At 49.3% G+C, this 20,657-nt stretch overlaps 2 protein-coding genes across 2 annotated transcripts; one reads left to right on the top strand and one right to left on the bottom strand.

Moving 5' to 3' along the window:
• The first annotated feature begins 36 nt into the window (after positions 1 to 36).
• LOC122623111 (mucin-17) lies at positions 37 to 15,623 on the top strand. The gene is made up of 12 exons (XM_043802053.1): positions 37 to 608; positions 735 to 1,604; positions 2,241 to 2,899; positions 3,122 to 3,494; positions 3,927 to 4,592; positions 5,229 to 8,168; positions 8,397 to 8,780; positions 8,907 to 9,509; positions 9,840 to 9,956; positions 10,077 to 12,076; positions 12,407 to 15,209; positions 15,288 to 15,623. Exons 1-12 carry the CDS (start codon positions 121 to 123, stop codon positions 15,454 to 15,456), a joined length of 12,072 nt encoding a protein of 4,023 aa, XP_043657988.1. The 5' UTR covers positions 37 to 120; the 3' UTR covers positions 15,457 to 15,623.
• LOC122623112 (antigen 5 like allergen Cul n 1) lies at positions 15,587 to 16,798 on the bottom strand. The gene is made up of 2 exons (XM_043802054.1): positions 16,151 to 16,798; positions 15,587 to 16,037 (listed from the first exon to the last, which is right to left on the bottom strand). Exons 1-2 carry the CDS (start codon positions 16,759 to 16,761, stop codon positions 15,734 to 15,736), a joined length of 915 nt encoding a protein of 304 aa, XP_043657989.1. The 5' UTR covers positions 16,762 to 16,798; the 3' UTR covers positions 15,587 to 15,733.
• Positions 16,799 to 20,657: the final 3,859 nt, after the last annotated feature.

The following is a 20,657-nucleotide window of genomic DNA, read 5'->3' as shown; positions in this document are numbered from 1 at the left end:
TGGACGGGCAAGCTCAGTACCGAGGGCGTCGCTCGGGTGTACACAGCACTCTGAACCGCCCAGCAAGGACACACATTGCAAGGACACACAGTTCAGTACAGGCAGCACCACGTTGACAAGATGCAACTGTTCGTTATCTGCCTGCTGGTGGCCACCACGGCCGCGTTCACGATGTTTGGCCCCCACATCCGCATCGTGCCGGGCCAGAAACCCAATGAGATAGTCCTGCACTTTCGCAATCCGTGCAACAACAAAACCAGCACCACCACCCTAAAGCCGCCACCACCTCCTTGTCCTGCTCATCCCACCACGCCCGCCTGTGAGCACCGCATTACCAGTCCAGCACCGACGAAGCCGCAATGTCCACATGCCACCACTACTCCGCACAATTGTGGTCAGGACACAACGAGCTCAAGGGCCACCACTCCAAGGCCCACACTAGAAACAACAATCGGGACAACGTTAAAGACAACTCAGACACCAACACGAGGACCAACCACTCTGAAGCCAACAAAAGGCACGACGGCCAAGCCGACAACTTTGAAGCCAACTGAGGGAACGAGTGCCAAGCCGACAACTTTAAAACCAACCGAAGGAACGAGTGCCAAGCCAACCGAAGCTACGAGTGCCAAGCCTACAACTCTGAAACCAACCGAAGGAACGTCTGCTAAGCCCACAACTCTGAAACCAACCGAAGGAACGAGTTCCAAGCCAACCGAAGCCACTAGTGCCAGGCCTACAACTCTGAAACCAACTGAAGGAACGTCTGCTAAGCCCACAACTCTGAAACCAACCGAAGGAACGAGTGCCAAGCCAACCGAAGCCACTAGTGCCAAGCCTACAACTCTGAAACCAACTGAGGGTACAAGTGCCAAGCCTACAACTCTGAAACCAACCGAAGGAACGAGTGCCAAGCCAACCGAAGCCACTAGTGTCAAGCCTACAACTCTGAAACCAACTGAAGGAACGTCTGCTAAGCCCACAACTCTGAAACCAACCGAAGGAACGAGTGCCAAGCCAACCGAAGCTACGAGTGCCAAGCCTACAACTCTGAAACCAACTGAGGGTACAAGTGCCAAGCCTACAACTCTGAAACCAACTGAAGGAACGTCTGCTAAGCCCACAACTCTGAAACCAACCGAAGGAACGAGTGTCAAGCCAACCGAAGCTACGAGTGCCAAGCCTACAACTCTGAAACCAACTGAGGGTACAAGTGCCAAGCCTACAACTCTGAAACCAACCGAAGGAACGAGTGCCAAGCCAACCGAAGCCACTAGTGCCAGGCCTACAACTCTGAAACCAACTGAAGGAACGTCTGCTAAGCCCACAACTCTGAAACCAACCGAAGGAACGAGTGCCAAGCCAACCGAAGCTACGAGTGCCAAGCCTACAACTCTGAAACCAACTGAGGGTACAAGTGCCAAGCCTACAACTCTGAAACCAACCGAAGGAACGAGTGCCAAGCCAACCGAAGCCACTAGTGCCAGGCCTACAACTCTGAAACCAACTGAAGGAACGTCTGCTAAGCCCACAACTCTCAAACCAACCGAAGGAACAAGTGCCAAGCCGACAACTTTGAAACCAACCGAAGGAACGAGTGCCAAGCCAACCGAAGCCACTAGTGCCAAGCCTACAACTCTGAAACCAACTGAAGGTACGTCTGCTAAGCCCACAAGTCTGAAACCAACCGAAGGAACGAGTGTCAAGCCAACCGAAGCTACGAGTGCCAAGCCTACAACTCTGAAACCAACTGAGGGTACAAGTGCCAAGCCTACAACTCTGAAACCAACCGAAGGAACGAGTGCCAAGCCAACCGAAGCCACTAGTGCCAGGCCTACAACTCTGAAACCAACTGAAGGAACGTCTGCTAAGCCCACAACTCTGAAACCAACCGAAGGAACGAGTGCCAAGCCAACCGAAGCTACGAGTGCCAAGCCTACAACTCTGAAACCAACTGAGGGTACAAGTGCCAAGCCTACAACTCTGAAACCAACCGAAGGAACGAGTGCCAAGCCAACCGAAGCCACTAGTGCCAGGCCTACAACTCTGAAACCAACTGAAGGAACGTCTGCTAAGCCCACAACTCTCAAACCAACCGAAGGAACGAGTGCCAAGCCAACCGAAGCTACGAGTGCCAAGCCTACAACTCTGAAACCAACTGAGGGTACAAGTGCCAAGCCTACAACTCTGAAACCAACCGAAGGAACGAGTGCCAAGCCAACCGAAGCCACTAGTGCCAGGCCTACAACTCTGAAACCAACTGAAGGAACGTCTGCTAAGCCCACAACTCTCAAACCAACCGAAGGAACAAGTGCCAAGCCGACAACTTTGAAACCAACCGAAGGAACGAGTGCCAAGCCAACCGAAGCCACTAGTGCCAAGCCTACAACTCTGAAACCAACTGAAGGTACGTCTGCTAAGCCCACAAGTCTGAAACCAACCGAAGGAACGAGTGTCAAGCCAACCGAAGCTACGAGTGCCAAGCCTACAACTCTGAAACCAACTGAGGGTACAAGTGCCAAGCCTACAACTCTGAAACCAACCGAAGGAACGAGTGCCAAGCCAACCGAAGCCACTAGTGTCAAGCCTACAACTCTGAAACCAACTGAAGGAACGTCTGCTAAGCCCACAACTCTGAAACCAACCGAAGGAACGAGTGCCAAGCCAACCGAAGCTACGAGTGCCAAGCCTACAACTCTGAAACCAACTGAGGGTACAAGTGCCAAGCCTACAACTCTGAAACCAACTGAAGGAACGTCTGCTAAGCCCACAACTCTGAAACCAACCGAAGGAACGAGTGTCAAGCCAACCGAAGCTACGAGTGCCAAGCCTACAACTCTGAAACCAACTGAGGGTACAAGTGCCAAGCCTACAACTCTGAAACCAACCGAAGGAACGAGTGCCAAGCCAACCGAAGCCACTAGTGCCAGGCCTACAACTCTGAAACCAACTGAAGGAACGTCTGCTAAGCCCACAACTCTGAAACCAACCGAAGGAACGAGTGCCAAGCCAACCGAAGCCACTAGTGCCAAGCCTACAACTCTGAAACCAACTGAAGGTACGTCTGCTAAGCCCACAAGTCTGAAACCAACCGAAGGAACGAGTGTCAAGCCAACCGAAGCTACGAGTGCCAAGCCTACAACTCTGAAACCAACTGAGGGTACAAGTGCCAAGCCTACAACTCTGAAACCAACTGAAGGAACGTCTGCTAAGCCCACAACTCTGAAACCAACCGAAGGAACGAGTGTCAAGCCAACCGAAGCTACGAGTGCCAAGCCTACAACTCTGAAACCAACTGAGGGTACAAGTGCCAAGCCTACAACTCTGAAACCAACCGAAGGAACGAGTGCCAAGCCAACCGAAGCCACTAGTGCCAGGCCTACAACTCTGAAACCAACTGAAGGAACGTCTGCTAAGCCCACAACTCTCAAACCAACCGAAGGAACAAGTGCCAAGCCGACAACTTTGAAACCAACCGAAGGAACGAGTGCCAAGCCAACCGAAGCCACTAGTGCCAAGCCTACAACTCTGAAACCAACTGAAGGTACGTCTGCTAAGCCCACAAGTCTGAAACCAACCGAAGGAACGAGTGTCAAGCCAACCGAAGCTACGAGTGCCAAGCCTACAACTCTGAAACCAACTGAGGGTACAAGTGCCAAGCCTACAACTCTGAAACCAACCGAAGGAACGAGTGCCAAGCCAACCGAAGCCACTAGTGCCAGGCCTACAACTCTGAAACCAACTGAAGGAACGTCTGCTAAGCCCACAACTCTGAAACCAACCGAAGGAACGAGTGCCAAGCCAACCGAAGCTACGAGTGCCAAGCCTACAACTCTGAAACCAACTGAGGGTACAAGTGCCAAGCCTACAACTCTGAAACCAACCGAAGGAACGAGTGCCAAGCCAACCGAAGCCACTAGTGCCAGGCCTACAACTCTGAAACCAACTGAAGGAACGTCTGCTAAGCCCACAACTCTGAAACCAACCGAAGGAACGAGTGCCAAGCCAACCGAAGCTACGAGTGCCAAGCCTACAACTCTGAAACCAACTGAGGGTACAAGTGCCAAGCCTACAACTCTGAAACCAACTGAAGGAACGTCTGCTAAGCCCACAACTCTGAAACCAACCGAAGGAACGAGTGTCAAGCCAACCGAAGCTACGAGTGCCAAGCCTACAACTCTGAAACCAACTGAGGGTACAAGTGCCAAGCCTACAACTCTGAAACCAACCGAAGGAACGAGTGCCAAGCCAACCGAAGCCACTAGTGCCAGGCCTACAACTCTGAAACCAACTGAAGGAACGTCTGCTAAGCCCACAACTCTGAAACCAACCGAAGGAACGAGTGCCAAGCCAACCGAAGCTACGAGTGCCAAGCCTACAACTCTGAAACCAACTGAGGGTACAAGTGCCAAGCCTACAACTCTGAAACCAACCGAAGGAACGAGTGCCAAGCCAACCGAAGCCACTAGTGCCAGGCCTACAACTCTGAAACCAACTGAAGGAACGTCTGCTAAGCCCACAACTCTCAAACCAACCGAAGGAACAAGTGCCAAGCCGACAACTTTGAAACCAACCGAAGGAACGAGTGCCAAGCCAACCGAAGCCACTAGTGCCAAGCCTACAACTCTGAAACCAACTGAAGGTACGTCTGCTAAGCCCACAAGTCTGAAACCAACCGAAGGAACGAGTGTCAAGCCAACCGAAGCTACGAGTGCCAAGCCTACAACTCTGAAACCAACTGAGGGTACAAGTGCCAAGCCTACAACTCTGAAACCAACCGAAGGAACGAGTGCCAAGCCAACCGAAGCCACTAGTGCCAGGCCTACAACTCTGAAACCAACTGAAGGAACGTCTGCTAAGCCCACAACTCTGAAACCAACCGAAGGAACGAGTGCCAAGCCAACCGAAGCTACGAGTGCCAAGCCTACAACTCTGAAACCAACTGAGGGTACAAGTGCCAAGCCTACAACTCTGAAACCAACCGAAGGAACGAGTGCCAAGCCAACCGAAGCCACTAGTGCCAGGCCTACAACTCTGAAACCAACTGAAGGAACGTCTGCTAAGCCCACAACTCTGAAACCAACCGAAGGAACGAGTGCCAAGCCAACCGAAGCTACGAGTGCCAAGCCTACAACTCTGAAACCAACTGAGGGTACAAGTGCCAAGCCTACAACTCTGAAACCAACCGAAGGAACGAGTGCCAAGCCAACCGAAGCCACTAGTGCCAGGCCTACAACTCTGAAACCAACTGAAGGAACGTCTGCTAAGCCCACAACTCTGAAACCAACCGAAGGAACGAGTGCCAAGCCAACCGAAGCTACGAGTGCCAAGCCTACAACTCTGAAACCAACTGAGGGTACAAGTGCCAAGCCTACAACTCTGAAACCAACCGAAGGAACGAGTGCCAAGCCAACCGAAGCCACTAGTGCCAAGCCTACAACTCTGAAACCAACTGAAGGAACGTCTGCTAAGCCCACAACTCTGAAACCAACCGAAGGAACAAGTGCCAAGCCGACAACTCTGAAACCAACCGAAGGAACGAGTGCCAAGCCAACCGAAGCCACTAGTGCCAAGCCTACAACTCTGAAACCAACTGAAGGAACGTCTGCTAAGCCCACAACTCTGAAACCAACCGAAGGAACGAGTGCCAAGCCAACCGAAGCCACTAGTGCCAAGCCTACAACTCTGAAACCAACTGAGGGTACAAGTGCCAAGCCTACAACTCTGAAACCAACCGAAGGAACGAGTGCCAAGCCAACCGAAGCTACGAGTGCCAAGCCTACAACTCTGAAACCAACTGAGGGTACAAGTGCCAAGCCTACAACTCTGAAACCAACCGAAGGAACGAGTGCCAAGCCAACCGAAGCCACTAGTGCCAAGCCTACAACTCTGAAACCAACTGAAGGAACGTCTGCTAAGCCCACAACTCTGAAACCAACCGAAGGAACAAGTGCCAAGCCGACAACTCTGAAACCAACCGAAGGAACGAGTGCCAAGCCAACCGAAGCCACTAGTGCCAAGCCTACAACTCTGAAACCAACTGAAGGAACGTCTGCTAAGCCCACAACTCTGAAACCAACCGAAGGAACGAGTGCCAAGCCAACCGAAGCCACTAGTGCCAAGCCTACAACTCTGAAACCAACTGAAGGAACGTCTGCTAAGCCCACAACTCTGAAACCAACCGAAGGAACGAGTGCCAAGCCAACCGAAGCTACGAGTGCCAAGCCTACAACTCTGAAACCAACTGAGGGTACAAGTGCCAAGCCTACAACTCTGAAACCAACTGAAGGAACGTCTGCTAAGCCCACAACTCTGAAACCAACCGAAGGAACAAGTGCCAAGCCGACAACTCTGAAACCAACCGAAGGAACGAGTGCCAAGCCAACCGAAGCCACTAGTGCCAAGCCTACAACTCTGAAACCAACTGAAGGAACGTCTGCTAAGCCCACAACTCTGAAATCAACCGAAGGAACGAGTGCCAAGCCAACCGAAGCCACTAGTGCCAAGCCTACAACTCTGAAACCAACTGAAGGAACGTCTGCTAAGCCCACAACTCTGAAACCAACCGAAGGAACGAGTGCCAAGCCAACCGAAGCTACGAGTGCCAAGCCTACAACTCTGAAACCAACTGAGGGTACAAGTGCCAAGCCTACAACTCTGAAACCAACTGAAGGAACGTCTGCTAAGCCCACAACTCTGAAACCAACCGAAGGAACGAGTGTCAAGCCAACCGAAGCTACGAGTGCCAAGCCTACAACTCTGAAACCAACTGAGGGTACAAGTGCCAAGCCTACAACTCTGAAACCAACCGAAGGAACGAGTGCCAAGCCAACCGAAGCCACTAGTGCCAGGCCTACAACTCTGAAACCAACTGAAGGAACGTCTGCTAAGCCCACAACTCTGAAACCAACCGAAGGAACGAGTGCCAAGCCAACCGAAGCTACGAGTGCCAAGCCTACAACTCTGAAACCAACTGAGGGTACAAGTGCCAAGCCTATAACTCTGAAACCAACCGAAGGAACGAGTGCCAAGCCAACCGAAGCCACTAGTGCCAGGCCTACAACTCTGAAACCAACTGAAGGAACGTCTGCTAAGCCCACAACTCTGAAACCAACCGAAGGAACGAGTGCCAAGCCAACCGAAGCCACTAGTGCCAAGCCTACAACTCTGAAACCAACTGAGGGTACAAGTGCCAAGCCTACAACTCTGAAACCAACCGAAGGAACGAGTGCCAAGCCAACCGAAGCCACTAGTGCCAAGCCTACAACTCTGAAACCAACTGAAGGAACGTCTGCTAAGCCCACAACTCTGAAACCAACCGAAGGAACAAGTGCCAAGCCGACAACTCTGAAACCAACCGAAGGAACGAGTGCCAAGCCAACCGAAGCCACTAGTGCCAAGCCTACAACTCTGAAACCAACCGAAGGAACGTCTGCTAAGCCCACAACTCTGAAACCAACCGAAGGAACGAGTGCCAAGCCAACCGAAGCCACTAGTGCCAAGCCTACAACTCTGAAACCAACTGAAGGAACGTCTGCTAAGCCCACAACTCTGAAACCAACCGAAGGAACGAGTGCCAAGCCAACCGAAGCTACGAGTGCCAAGCCTACAACTCTGAAACCAACTGAGGGTACAAGTGCCAAGCCTACAACTCTGAAACCAACTGAAGGAACGTCTGCTAAGCCCACAACTCTGAAACCAACCGAAGGAACGAGTGTCAAGCCAACCGAAGCTACGAGTGCCAAGCCTACAACTCTGAAACCAACTGAGGGTACAAGTGCCAAGCCTACAACTCTGAAACCAACCGAAGGAACGAGTGCCAAGCCAACCGAAGCCACTAGTGCCAGGCCTACAACTCTGAAACCAACTGAAGGAACGTCTGCTAAGCCCACAACTCTGAAACCAACCGAAGGAACGAGTGCCAAGCCAACCGAAGCTACGAGTGCCAAGCCTACAACTCTGAAACCAACTGAGGGTACAAGTGCCAAGCCTACAACTCTGAAACCAACCGAAGGAACGAGTGCCAAGCCAACCGAAGCCACTAGTGCCAGGCCTACAACTCTGAAACCAACTGAAGGAACGTCTGCTAAGCCCACAACTCTCAAACCAACCGAAGGAACAAGTGCCAAGCCGACAACTTTGAAACCAACCGAAGGAACGAGTGCCAAGCCAACCGAAGCCACTAGTGCCAAGCCTACAACTCTGAAACCAACTGAAGGTACGTCTGCTAAGCCCACAAGTCTGAAACCAACCGAAGGAACGAGTGTCAAGCCAACCGAAGCTACGAGTGCCAAGCCTACAACTCTGAAACCAACTGAGGGTACAAGTGCCAAGCCTACAACTCTGAAACCAACCGAAGGAACGAGTGCCAAGCCAACCGAAGCCACTAGTGCCAGGCCTACAACTCTGAAACCAACTGAAGGAACGTCTGCTAAGCCCACAACTCTGAAACCAACCGAAGGAACGAGTGCCAAGCCAACCGAAGCTACGAGTGCCAAGCCTACAACACTGAAACCAACTGAGGGTACAAGTGCCAAGCCTACAACTCTGAAACCAACCGAAGGAACGAGTGCCAAGCCAACCGAAGCCACTAGTGCCAGGCCTACAACTCTGAAACCAACTGATGGAACGTCTGCTAAGCCCACAACTCTGAAACCAACCGAAGGAACGAGTGCCAAGCCAACCGAAGCCACTAGTGCCAGGCCTACAACTCTGAAACCAACTGAAGGAACGTCTGCTAAGCCCACAACTCTGAAACCAACCGAAGGAACGAGTGCCAAGCCAACCGAAGCGACGAGTGCCAAGCCTACAACTCTGAAACCAACTGAGGGTACAAGTGCCAAGCCTACAACTCTGAAACCAACCGAAGGAACGAGTGCCAAGCCAACCGAAGCCACTAGTGCCAGGCCTACAACTCTGAAACCAACTGAAGGAACGTCTGCTAAGCCCACAACTCTCAAACCAACCGAAGGAACAAGTGCCAAGCCGACAACTTTGAAACCAACCGAAGGAACGAGTGCCAAGCCAACCGAAGCCACTAGTGCCAAGCCTACAACTCTGAAACCAACTGATGGAACGTCTGCTAAGCCCACAACTCTGAAACCAACCGAAGGAACGAGTGCCAAGCCAACCGAAGCTACGAGTGCCAAGCCTACAACTCTGAAACCAACTGAGGGTACAAGTGCCAAGCCTACAACTCTGAAACCAACTGAAGGAACGTCTTCTAAGCCCACAACTCTGAAACCAACCGAAGGAACGAGTGCCAAGCCAACCGAAGCCACTAGTGCCAAGCCTACAACTCTGAAACCAACTGAAGGAACGTCTGCTAAGCCCACAACTCTGAAACCAACCGAAGGAACGAGTGCCAAGCCAACCGAAGCCACTAGTGCCAAGCCTACAACTCTGAAACCAACTGAGGGTACAAGTGCCAAGCCTACAACTCTGAAACCAACTGAAGGAACGTCTGCTAAGCCCACAACTCTGAAACCAACCGAAGGAACGAGTGCCAAGCCAACCGAAGCGACGAGTGCCAAGCCTACAACTCTGAAACCAACTGAGGGTACAAGTGCCAAGCCTACAACTCTGAAACCAACCGAAGGAACGAGTGCCAAGCCAACCGAAGCCACTAGTGCCAGGCCTACAACTCTGAAACCAACTGAAGGAACGTCTGCTAAGCCCACAACTCTGAAACCAACCGAAGGAACGAGTGCCAAGCCAACCGAAGCTACGAGTGCCAAGCCTACAACTCTGAAACCAACTGAGGGTACAAGTGCCAAGCCTACAACTCTGAAACCAACCGAAGGAACGAGTGCCAAGCCAACCGAAGCCACTAGTGCCAGGCCTACAACTCTGAAACCAACTGAAGGAACGTCTGCTAAGCCCACAACTCTCAAACCAACCGAAGGAACAAGTGCCAAGCCGACAACTTTGAAACCAACCGAAGGAACGAGTGCCAAGCCAACCGAAGCCACTAGTGCCAAGCCTACAACTCTGAAACCAACTGAAGGTACGTCTGCTAAGCCCACAAGTCTGAAACCAACCGAAGGAACGAGTGTCAAGCCAACCGAAGCTACGAGTGCCAAGCCTACAACTCTGAAACCAACTGAGGGTACAAGTGCCAAGCCTACAACTCTGAAACCAACCGAAGGAACGAGTGCCAAGCCAACCGAAGCCACTAGTGCCAGGCCTACAACTCTGAAACCAACTGAAGGAACGTCTGCTAAGCCCACAACTCTGAAACCAACCGAAGGAACGAGTGCCAAGCCAACCGAAGCTACGAGTGCCAAGCCTACAACACTGAAACCAACTGAGGGTACAAGTGCCAAGCCTACAACTCTGAAACCAACCGAAGGAACGAGTGCCAAGCCAACCGAAGCCACTAGTGCCAGGCCTACAACTCTGAAACCAACTGATGGAACGTCTGCTAAGCCCACAACTCTGAAACCAACCGAAGGAACGAGTGCCAAGCCAACCGAAGCCACTAGTGCCAGGCCTACAACTCTGAAACCAACTGAAGGAACGTCTGCTAAGCCCACAACTCTGAAACCAACCGAAGGAACGAGTGCCAAGCCAACCGAAGCGACGAGTGCCAAGCCTACAACTCTGAAACCAACTGAGGGTACAAGTGCCAAGCCTACAACTCTGAAACCAACCGAAGGAACGAGTGCCAAGCCAACCGAAGCCACTAGTGCCAGGCCTACAACTCTGAAACCAACTGAAGGAACGTCTGCTAAGCCCACAACTCTCAAACCAACCGAAGGAACAAGTGCCAAGCCGACAACTTTGAAACCAACCGAAGGAACGAGTGCCAAGCCAACCGAAGCCACTAGTGCCAAGCCTACAACTCTGAAACCAACTGATGGAACGTCTGCTAAGCCCACAACTCTGAAACCAACCGAAGGAACGAGTGCCAAGCCAACCGAAGCTACGAGTGCCAAGCCTACAACTCTGAAACCAACTGAGGGTACAAGTGCCAAGCCTACAACTCTGAAACCAACTGAAGGAACGTCTTCTAAGCCCACAACTCTGAAACCAACCGAAGGAACGAGTGCCAAGCCAACCGAAGCCACTAGTGCCAAGCCTACAACTCTGAAACCAACTGAAGGAACGTCTGCTAAGCCCACAACTCTGAAACCAACCGAAGGAACGAGTGCCAAGCCAACCGAAGCCACTAGTGCCAAGCCTACAACTCTGAAACCAACTGAGGGTACAAGTGCCAAGCCTACAACTCTGAAACCAACTGAAGGAACGTCTGCTAAGCCCACAACTCTGAAACCAACCGAAGGAACGAGTGCCAAGCCAACCGAAGCGACGAGTGCCAAGCCTACAACTCTGAAACCAACTGAGGGTACAAGTGCCAAGCCTACAACTCTGAAACCAACCGAAGGAACGAGTGCCAAGCCAACCGAAGCTACGAGTGCCAAGCCTACAACTCTGAAACCAACTGAGGGTACAAGTGCCAAGCCTACAACTCTGAAACCAACTGAAGGAACGTCTGCTAAGCCCACAACTCTGAAACCAACCGAAGGAACGAGTGCCAAGCCAACCGAAGCGACGAGTGCCAAGCCTACAACCCTGAAACCAACTGAGGGTACAAGTGCCAAGCCTACAACTCTGAAACCAACCGAAGGAACGAGTGCCAAGCCAACCGAAGCCACTAGTGCCAGGCCTACAACTCTGAAACCAACTGAAGGAACGTCTGCTAAGCCCACAACTCTCAAACCAACCGAAGGAACAAGTGCCAAGCCGACAACTTTGAAACCAACCGAAGGAACGAGTGCCAAGCCAACCGAAGCCACTAGTGCCAAGCCTACAACTCTGAAACCAACTGAGGGTACAAGTGCCAAGCCTACAACTCTGAAACCAACTGAAGGAACGTCTGCTAAGCCCACAACTCTGAAACCAACCGAAGGAACGAGTGCCAAGCCAACCGAAGCCACTAGTGCCAAGCCTACAACTCTGAAACCAACTGAAGGAACGTCTGCTAAGCCCACAACTCTGAAACCAACCGAAGGAACGAGTGCCAAGCCAACCGAAGCTACGAGTGTCAAGCCTACAACTCTGAAACCAACTGAGGGTACAAGTGCCAAGCCTACAACTCTGAAACCAACCGAAGGAACGAGTGCCAAGCCAACCGAAGCCACTAGTGCCAAGCCTACAACTCTGAAACCAACCGAAGGAACGAGTGTCAAGCCAACCGAAGCTACGAGTGCCAAGCCTACAACTCTGAAACCAACTGAGGGTACAAGTGCCAAGCCTACAACTCTGAAACCAACCGAAGGAACGAGTGCCAAGCCAACCGATGCCACTAGTGCCAAGCCTACAACTCTGAAACCAACTGAAGGAACGTCTGCTAAGCCCACAACTCTGAAACCAACCGAAGGAACGAGTGCCAAGCCAACCGAAGCGACGAGTGCCAAGCCTACAACTCTGAAACCAACTGAGGGTACAAGTGCCAAGCCTACAACTCTGAAACCAACCGAAGGAACGAGTGCCAAGCCAACCGAAGCCACTAGTGCCAGGCCTACAACTCTGAAACCAACTGAAGGAACGTCTGCTAAGCCCACAACTCTGAAACCAACCGAAGGAACGAGTGCCAAGCCAACCGAAGCTACGAGTGCCAAGCCTACAACTCTGAAACCAACTGAGGGTACAAGTGCCAAGCCTACAACTCTGAAACCAACTGAAGGAACGTCTGCTAAGCCCACAACTCTGAAACCAACCGAAGGAACGAGTGCCAAGCCAACCGAAGCCACTAGTGCCAAGCCTACAACTCTGAAACCAACTGAGGGTACAAGTGCCAAGCCTACAACTCTGAAACCAACCGAAGGAACAAGTGCCAAGCCAACCGAAGCGACGAGTGCCAAGCCTACAACTCTGAAACCAACTGAAGGAACGTCTGCTAAGCCCACAACTCTGAAACCAACCGAAGGAACGAGTGCCAAGCCAACCGAAGCCACTAGTGCCAAGCCTACAACTCTGAAACCAACTGAAGGTACGTCTGCTAAGCCCACAACTCTGAAACCAACCGAAGGAACGAGTGTCAAGCCTACAACTCTGAAACCAACTGAGGGTACAAGTGCCAAGCCTACAACTCTGAAACCAACCGAAGGAACGAGTGCCAAGCCAACCGAAGCCACTAGTGCCAGGCCTACAACTCTGAAACCAACTGAAGGAACGTCTGCTAAGCCCACAACTCTGAAACCAACCGAAGGAACGAGTGCCAAGCCAACCGAAGCCACTAGTGCCAAGCCTACAACTCTGAAACCAACTGAAGGTACGTCTGCTAAGCCCACAACTCTGAAACCAACCGAAGGAACGAGTGTCAAGCCTACAACTCTGAAACCAACTGAGGGTACAAGTGCCAAGCCGACAACTTTGAAACCAACCGAAGGAACGAGTGCCAAGCCAACCGAAGCCACTAGTGCCAAGCCTACAACTCTAAAACCAACTGAAGGAACGTCTGCTAAGCCCACAACTCTGATACCAACCGAAGGAACGAGTGCCAAGCCGACAACTCTGAAACCAACCGAAGGAACGAGTGCCAAGCCAACCGAAGCCACTAGTGCCAAGCCTACAACTCTGAAACCAACTGAGGGTACAAGTGCCAAGCCTACAACTCTGAAACCAACCGAAGGAACGAGTGCCAAGCCAACCGAAGCCACTAGTGCCAAGCCTACAACTCTGAAACCAACTGAAGGGACGTCTGCTAAGCCCACAACTCTGAAACCAACCGAAGGAACGAGTGCCAAGCCAACCGAAGCGACGAGTGCCAAGCCTACAACTCTGAAACCAACTGAAGGAACGTCTGCTAAGCCCACAACTCTGAAACCAACCGAAGGAACGAGTGCTAAGCCAACCGAAGCCACGAGTGCCAAGCCTACAACTCTGAAACCAACTGAGGGTACAAGTGCCAAGCCTACAACTCTGAAACCAACTGAAGGAACGTCTGCTAAGCCCACAACTCTGAAACCAACCGAAGGAACGAGTGCCAAGCCAACCGAAGCCACTAGTGCCAAGCCTACAACTCTGAAACCAACTGAGGGTACAAGTGCCAAGCCTACAACTCTGAAACCAACCGAAGGAACGAGTGCCAAGCCAACCGAAGCCACTAGTGCCAGGCCTACAACTCTGAAACCAACTGAAGGAACGTCTGCTAAGCCCACAACTCTCAAACCAACCGAAGGAACAAGTGCCAAGCCGACAACTTTGAAACCAACCGAAGGAACGAGTGCCAAGCCAACCGAAGCCACTAGTGCCAAGCCTACAACTCTGAAACCAACTGAAGGAACGTCTGCTAAGCCCACAACTCTGAAACCAACCGAAGGAACGAGTGCCAAGCCAACCGAAGCCACTAGTGCCAAGCCTACAACTCTGAAACCAACTGAAGGAACGTCTGCTAAGCCCACAACTCTGAAACCAACCGAAGGAACGAGTGCCAAGCCAACCGAAGCGACGAGTGCCAAGCCTACAACTCTGAAACCAACTGAGGGTACAAGTGCCAAGCCTACAACTCTGAAACCAACCGAAGGAACGAGTGCCAAGCCAACCGAAGCCACTAGTGCCAGGCCTACAACTCTGAAACCAACTGAAGGAACGTCTGCTAAGCCCACAACTCTGAAACCAACCGAAGGAACAAGTGCCAAGCCCACAACTCTGAAACCAACCGAAGGAACGAGTGCCAAGCCAACCGAAGCGACGAGTGCCAAGCCTACAACTCTGAAACCAACTGAGGGTACAAGTGCCAAGCCTACAACTCTGAAACCAACCGAAGGAACGAGTGCCAAGCCAACCGAAGCCACTAGTGCCAGGCCTACAACTCTGAAACCAACTGAAGGAACGTCTGCTAAGCCCACAACTCTCAAACCAACCGAAGGAACAAGTGCCAAGCCGACAACTTTGAAACCAACCGAAGGAACGAGTGCCAAGCCAACCGAAGCCACTAGTGCCAAGCCTACAACTCTGAAACCAACTGAAGGAACGTCTGCTAAGCCCACAACTCTGAAACCAACCGAAGGAACAAGTGCCAAGCCCACAACTCTGAAACCAACCGAAGGAACGAGTGCCAAGCCAACCGAAGCCACTAGTGCCAAGCCTACAACTCTGAAACCAACTGAGGGTACAAGTGCGAAGCCTACGACTCTGAAACCAACTGAGGGTACAAGTGCCAAGCCGACAACTGTGAAACCAACCGAAGGAACGAGTGCCAAGCCAACCGAAGCTACGAGTACCAAGCCCACAACTCTGAAGCCTACTGCCGGAACAAAGCCACACCGGACTTCTCATAGGCCGACAACTTTGAAGCCTACTGACGGGACAAAGCCACACCGGACTTCTCATAGGACGACAACCGAACAGCCGACATCGGAGAAGACGACAACCGAATCTCTCCCTCCGTTTAATATCTTTGATGTGATAACTGGAAAACCATTAAGAAGCCCGCCCAATATTTCGTAAAGCATCTGCACTACAGTAGTGATAAGCTTATTGAATCCGTAATGTAAATTTTAATTCTAATAAACGGTCAACAACATAACAATTTTAAAGTTAGCTTAGTAACATATTATTAGTAACCGAACTTTAAAACTGTAATTACAAATTGTATTCCAAAGATTCTACAATAACTCATTTAAAATGATATCTTACATATAAAAAAAAAATGTTTCTTTTGTAACTTTTTCCAGGTGGGGCTGCACGAGTATTAGATTCAAGTGATTGGGATTTTTTTTGTATTTTACAGGGGGATATTGTTGTCCAAGGTATTAGCATCCTCAGCACTCTCCTCGCTGTCGAAATCGTTGCTGGGATCCCGCCAGTCACACAAACCGGGGAACTTTTCGCTGATTTGATGCTGGGGGCACTTGGATGCCGCCGGACCAGATTGATAAATGGGTTCGTTGAAAATGTTGTTGTAGTCATAGTTGCACGTCAACATGAACTGGAATCGATTGGATTTGACCTCTAGGAAGCGGACACCGGCGCAGCCCACGCGATTCACTCGATCCGACACAAGTAATGTAAAGTGGCCGATCTTCTTGCTGCGGAAGGAAATTAGTTTATTAAATCTTCTAAATTTTTCTAAAGACCTTAAACAAAGTCGGCATCTTGTTAAGTTCTCAAGATCGGGAACAATTTTCTATACAGAACTTACCCTTGTGGATGTGCATGATATCTATCGATGAAGCTCTGATTGGCATCCTGGTACTCGCGGAACCAGTTGATCACAAAGGATTTCATGCGTCGCGAATGCGATTTGAACTCTCTTCCGATCCAAAAGTAACCGATATTCTGGCCACTAAACTGGAAACGCGGCGTGTTGCGGCACTTGTCGTGCGCGAATTGGCAGCGTTTGGCGTGCAAGGCGGCCATTTGCTCCAGTTCGTTGTCCCAACGCAGCAGCGGCATATGGGCGGCACTTCGATAGCCATCCAGATTTCCGCTGGCGATCTTCGATCTGGCCAAATTGTGCATGTCCAGCAGCAGTTGGCGTCGCCGCTCGCTCATTTCGAGGAGTTTGGGTTCCGGTCCACAGGCGGGTGAGAAGCTGCCGTTGTTGCCACACGCGGTATGCGGCATGTGCAGCAAATGCGTTCCATTGTACAGCTCACAAAGTGCTGGCGCACAGTAGCCGCCAGATGGCGCTGCGGTAGTGCTGGTTACAGTCTGAGCTCCGGTTAATCCCTTCTCGCAAACCAAAACAAGGAGGAGCACTGCAGGCGCCCCAAGGGCGAACACGCTGCACTTGCTCAACAATCTCGGCATCTCGACGGACGGTCAACACGCTACTGATCTGAGGTCGAGCGGCACTTTGGGTTTATGAATGGGTTGGGTTATGGCCAACCATCGGATAGCTGCCTCCGCCGGCGTCGCTGCTTTTCCCACTTCTTTGGGTTGGGCAGCGCTGCGGGGTCCATAACTGGTTCTCATTAGAAAGAAATTAGCCAGGGGAATTAGTGGGACTTTAATATGAGGACATCGGAACGAGCCATTCGTAAAATATTATCTTAATCATAGGTTTATAATCTCGCCTATTATTACGTGGAAATGAGTTGATTAGATGGAAATTAGCTATAAATAGAATGTAACCATTAGTAGCATGGGCTACTATTCAAGCATTCGAAATAATTGCACTGAATCATTGGATAGACTCCCAATTTCTTTCCCATTGTAATTCAATTTTTTCCAGTGCAGTCTTGAAAGCTTGCTTGGTTTTCGACACCCTGTGCTCATCCCTCATCGTCGCACAGCTTCCGGCAGTGCACTGCATCAGTAGATCAGCACTATATCACCACTATATCATCGCCATATCACCACCGATTCGCACCGATCCGTGGAGAACCGGTTTGGCGTCGGCTCATCGCTCCGTGCTGCGATGCTGGATGTGGGTATGCGTCTGGGTCTGGTTATGGGTCTGAGTCTGGGTTTGGGTATGGGACTGGCCCCCGTGTAAGTGGTATAATCAGTTACCGGCGGCAAGTGTGGGAAAAATGCTCGCTTCAAGGCAATTGCCGATAAGTAGCTGAGTCGGGGAATTGTTGACTTTCCGCTCAGCTCTACAAATCAACTAGCACGGCCAAAAGCCGTTAACACAACAGAAACAAGCGTCGTAAACCCAAAAAAAAAAAAAATAATAATAATAAAAATAAAAATCAAATTTAAAGAACGCAGAAAAATACAGAAATTAATGAAACGTCGACAGAAACGTGCCTCACACCTAATCGGCGTTAATTAAAATAACAATGCTTCGACAGCTGAAGCTTCGCACTAAAAACACTAACAATTCCAAAATGCGCAAACTGCAAAAAAAACCGAAAAGACCATAAATAAAGAAAAAAAATCGTATAATTATGACGTCGAATGGCCATCCACGAAATAAAGCCAGAAAGAATGGATCGAGAGGTTTATTGATTCTGGATTCGAGTCTGGGTCAATTCTATTTATAAGTTGATGGCTTTTGTGGTCCCCCAAGATCAGTTGTCAATATGTATTTGGTTTTGCTACATCAGCAACTTTAGTGGTTTTACACCACTGGCAGTTTTGAACTTGAGAACATAAAAATATTCTATTTATACAATTGAAAACCCCAATTCCAAGCTTTTTATTTACGTGAGCAACGACAATTAAAAAATTATAGTTTTGCACGTGCCACGTTGGGGGTTTTGTAAGTGGAAATAACTTGACTCGGATGGCTTGAAATGAATTTTCGCAGGAATCTACCAGGGTATTGGACTCTTCGGACCGTTAGTCATTATAATAAAGTCCAGATTTCGCTTCTTCTTTTATTGGCCAATTACGATGCGGCTGTTTGTTTCGCTTTTATTGGCCTATCACATCATTGCGTTTCTTTAAGAAGTTTGGCTCACACGATGCGATCATTGACTTTTAATTTTGAAAACAATTTTTTACTTATTTGTACATATTTCTTAGAAACTATTTGATCCATTTATTAGCTGTGAATTTCCCATTATTCATTGATTGTAAAAATGTATGCATCACTGCCAGAGAAAAATTTTTACATTACATGGTTCATTCAAATTGCAGAGAATTATTCAATAAGTCTTGGGTTTTATTGACTGACTCAATTAAAGTTCTCCCGCATATATGATTAGCCAGATATGATTATGAATGATTTGTGAGCGGCAGTAGAGCCGCAACCGCAATAGTTACTTGGTAGTTTATTTAGCCACGATTTTCGCTGACCAGACAGACCAGTACGTCTCTTAACTGCTGTTGTAATTAAAGATCTCTTAGCAGTCATCAGATTCAAACTCGACTTGAATGCTGCCAATGCTGAAGTTCGAGAAGTTCGCGTGTCTTGAGAAAAGATATGTATATATAATTTGCATAGAAAATGATTAATCACGCAGCGATTAATTGGCAGCAACGTCAACGCTGCAGTTGTTAAATAAAAACAATCAATTTAGCATCGACTAAACATAAATTACTCTGAAAAAATTAAAACTGAAAAATACATTTGTACGAAAATACATTTGGGGCCCGGGTAACCCCACTTGGCGTTATGATTGGCAGCATAATTACCATATATCGCCACCGCTGCACTTCCTCATTCGGTTGCTGTAATTACACCAATTGCTGCGGCAGTGCATCACGTTAAGCGTGATGACCAAATGACCTCCAGTTAATCGGGCGATAATCATATATTGGAATGCTAGGGATCTATGGAGATGTCACCAAACAAGCAACATGAATGTTTGTTGGCGGAAGTGCATTAACAATTGTTTTGGCCAAGTTCAATAAGTTCAACCTTTTGCTGTTGACTGGAAGCCAGGTTAAGTTGGCCATAGTCATGGCCAGGTGCATTATTTCTAATGGCCGGCTGAGGGATGAAGGCTCTTATCATAATTAGCATATTTTGCCCAGTGCATTTTGGCCTGGCCAGCGATGATCTCTTTGTGTCCGTGTGCTTTTGTTAGCCATATAATTGCTGGCAACAAAACGTGACGTTTGCGATGGCGATGATGATGGTGATGGTGATGGCGACTTCGTGTCCTGGGTTGTTACCTTGGCAATTAGTTGGTCGAATCTGCCAAGGTTTAATTACACGATGCAGCGCCCTTAAATCTACAGAACTGTGCGCTTTGATATTTGGCTAGTTACCCTATTAATTTAGTTAAATTATGCATAAATACGATATTTTTATTTTTTTACAGCACTTTAAGGTTGGTATTCGGCTCGAAGGACCAAATATGACATTTATTAAGTTAGAACCAGATGTTTTAAATTGGGAAAATGATTTAATTTATTAGATATATATATATATTTTGGGACGATAGATATTTAGATAGATATTTTGTGTTTTTCGAAACGTGGTTTGTTGATTTTGGCCCAGATAAATGTTGGTCGTTGCCATTACTACGAGTATTGTCAGCCAGTTGTCAGGTGTTGGCAGTGGGTTAGCTGCATTTCATTTTCATTTCATTTTATTAAATTTAATTTTCGGCTTTGTCTCTCTGTCCATCTATGTGTGCGTGTGTATGTGTGTGTGTGTGTGTATCCACACTAATTAAATTCATGCTGAAATTTTTCTAATTAAAAGTTTACTAATGAAATTTATGCAGCTGCTGTTGCCAATGCTGCTGTCTGTGTGGGTGTGTGTATGTGTGTGCTGTGTGTGTATCTGTGTGTGTATGTGTGTGTATGTGTGTGTGTGCTGTGTGTGAGCTGTGTATGTGTGTGTTTGGTTGAAAGCCCAAAAGTCGCGCTTTCAATTAAAAATCGCCACGAACGATTCGGATTTTGTGGGGTCATGGGGTTGAGATGGGGGCATTTTACACACGGACAGCTGGCCAGTTTGATGTGCTCGAATTAGATTTGTATTAAATTGCATTTTTGTGGTTATTATTTCGTTTATAGCATTTCACTGCACTTTCACGTCTTGCGTCTGCCCGACTGCCTTTTTTTTTTGCTGGGTTGGTTTTATTTAATTTTGTATTTTTACGTATTTGCGTAAACAACTGCGGGGGCAAGTTAATGCAATCAAATGTGGCATAATTAAAAACTAATATCGGATGGCATGATGATGATGCCGGGGGGGTAGTTGGAAATTCAGGGGCTGCGTTGCGGTTTGATTATCAACTATGTGTAAATAAATAAGCAGGCCTTGATTTAGTCGATTATACTCGTATGGATATTTACAT

The sequence above is a fragment of the Drosophila teissieri genome, chromosome X (genome assembly GCF_016746235.2).
Source record: "Drosophila teissieri strain GT53w chromosome X, Prin_Dtei_1.1, whole genome shotgun sequence".
NCBI classification, from domain to species: domain Eukaryota; kingdom Metazoa; phylum Arthropoda; class Insecta; order Diptera; family Drosophilidae; genus Drosophila; species Drosophila teissieri.
This window is presented reverse-complemented; position numbering and strand designations above follow the sequence as displayed.

Coding starts and splice junctions, on each gene's coding strand:
- LOC122623111 (XM_043802053.1), top strand. CDS start 121: ATGCAACTGTTCGTTATCTGCCTGCTGGTGGCCACCACGGCCGCGTTC. Junction 8,169..8,396: donor ACCGAAGGAACGAGTGCCAA/GCCAACCGAAGC, acceptor CACTAGTGCCAG/GCCTACAACTCTGAAACCAA. Junction 9,510..9,839: donor ACCGAAGGAACGAGTGCCAA/GCCAACCGAAGC, acceptor CACTAGTGCCAG/GCCTACAACTCTGAAACCAA.
- LOC122623112 (XM_043802054.1), bottom strand. CDS start 16,761: ATGCCGAGATTGTTGAGCAAGTGCAGCGTGTTCGCCCTTGGGGCGCCT. Junction 16,038..16,150: donor TATCATGCACATCCACAAGG/GTAAGTTCTGTA, acceptor TTCCTTCCGCAG/CAAGAAGATCGGCCACTTTA.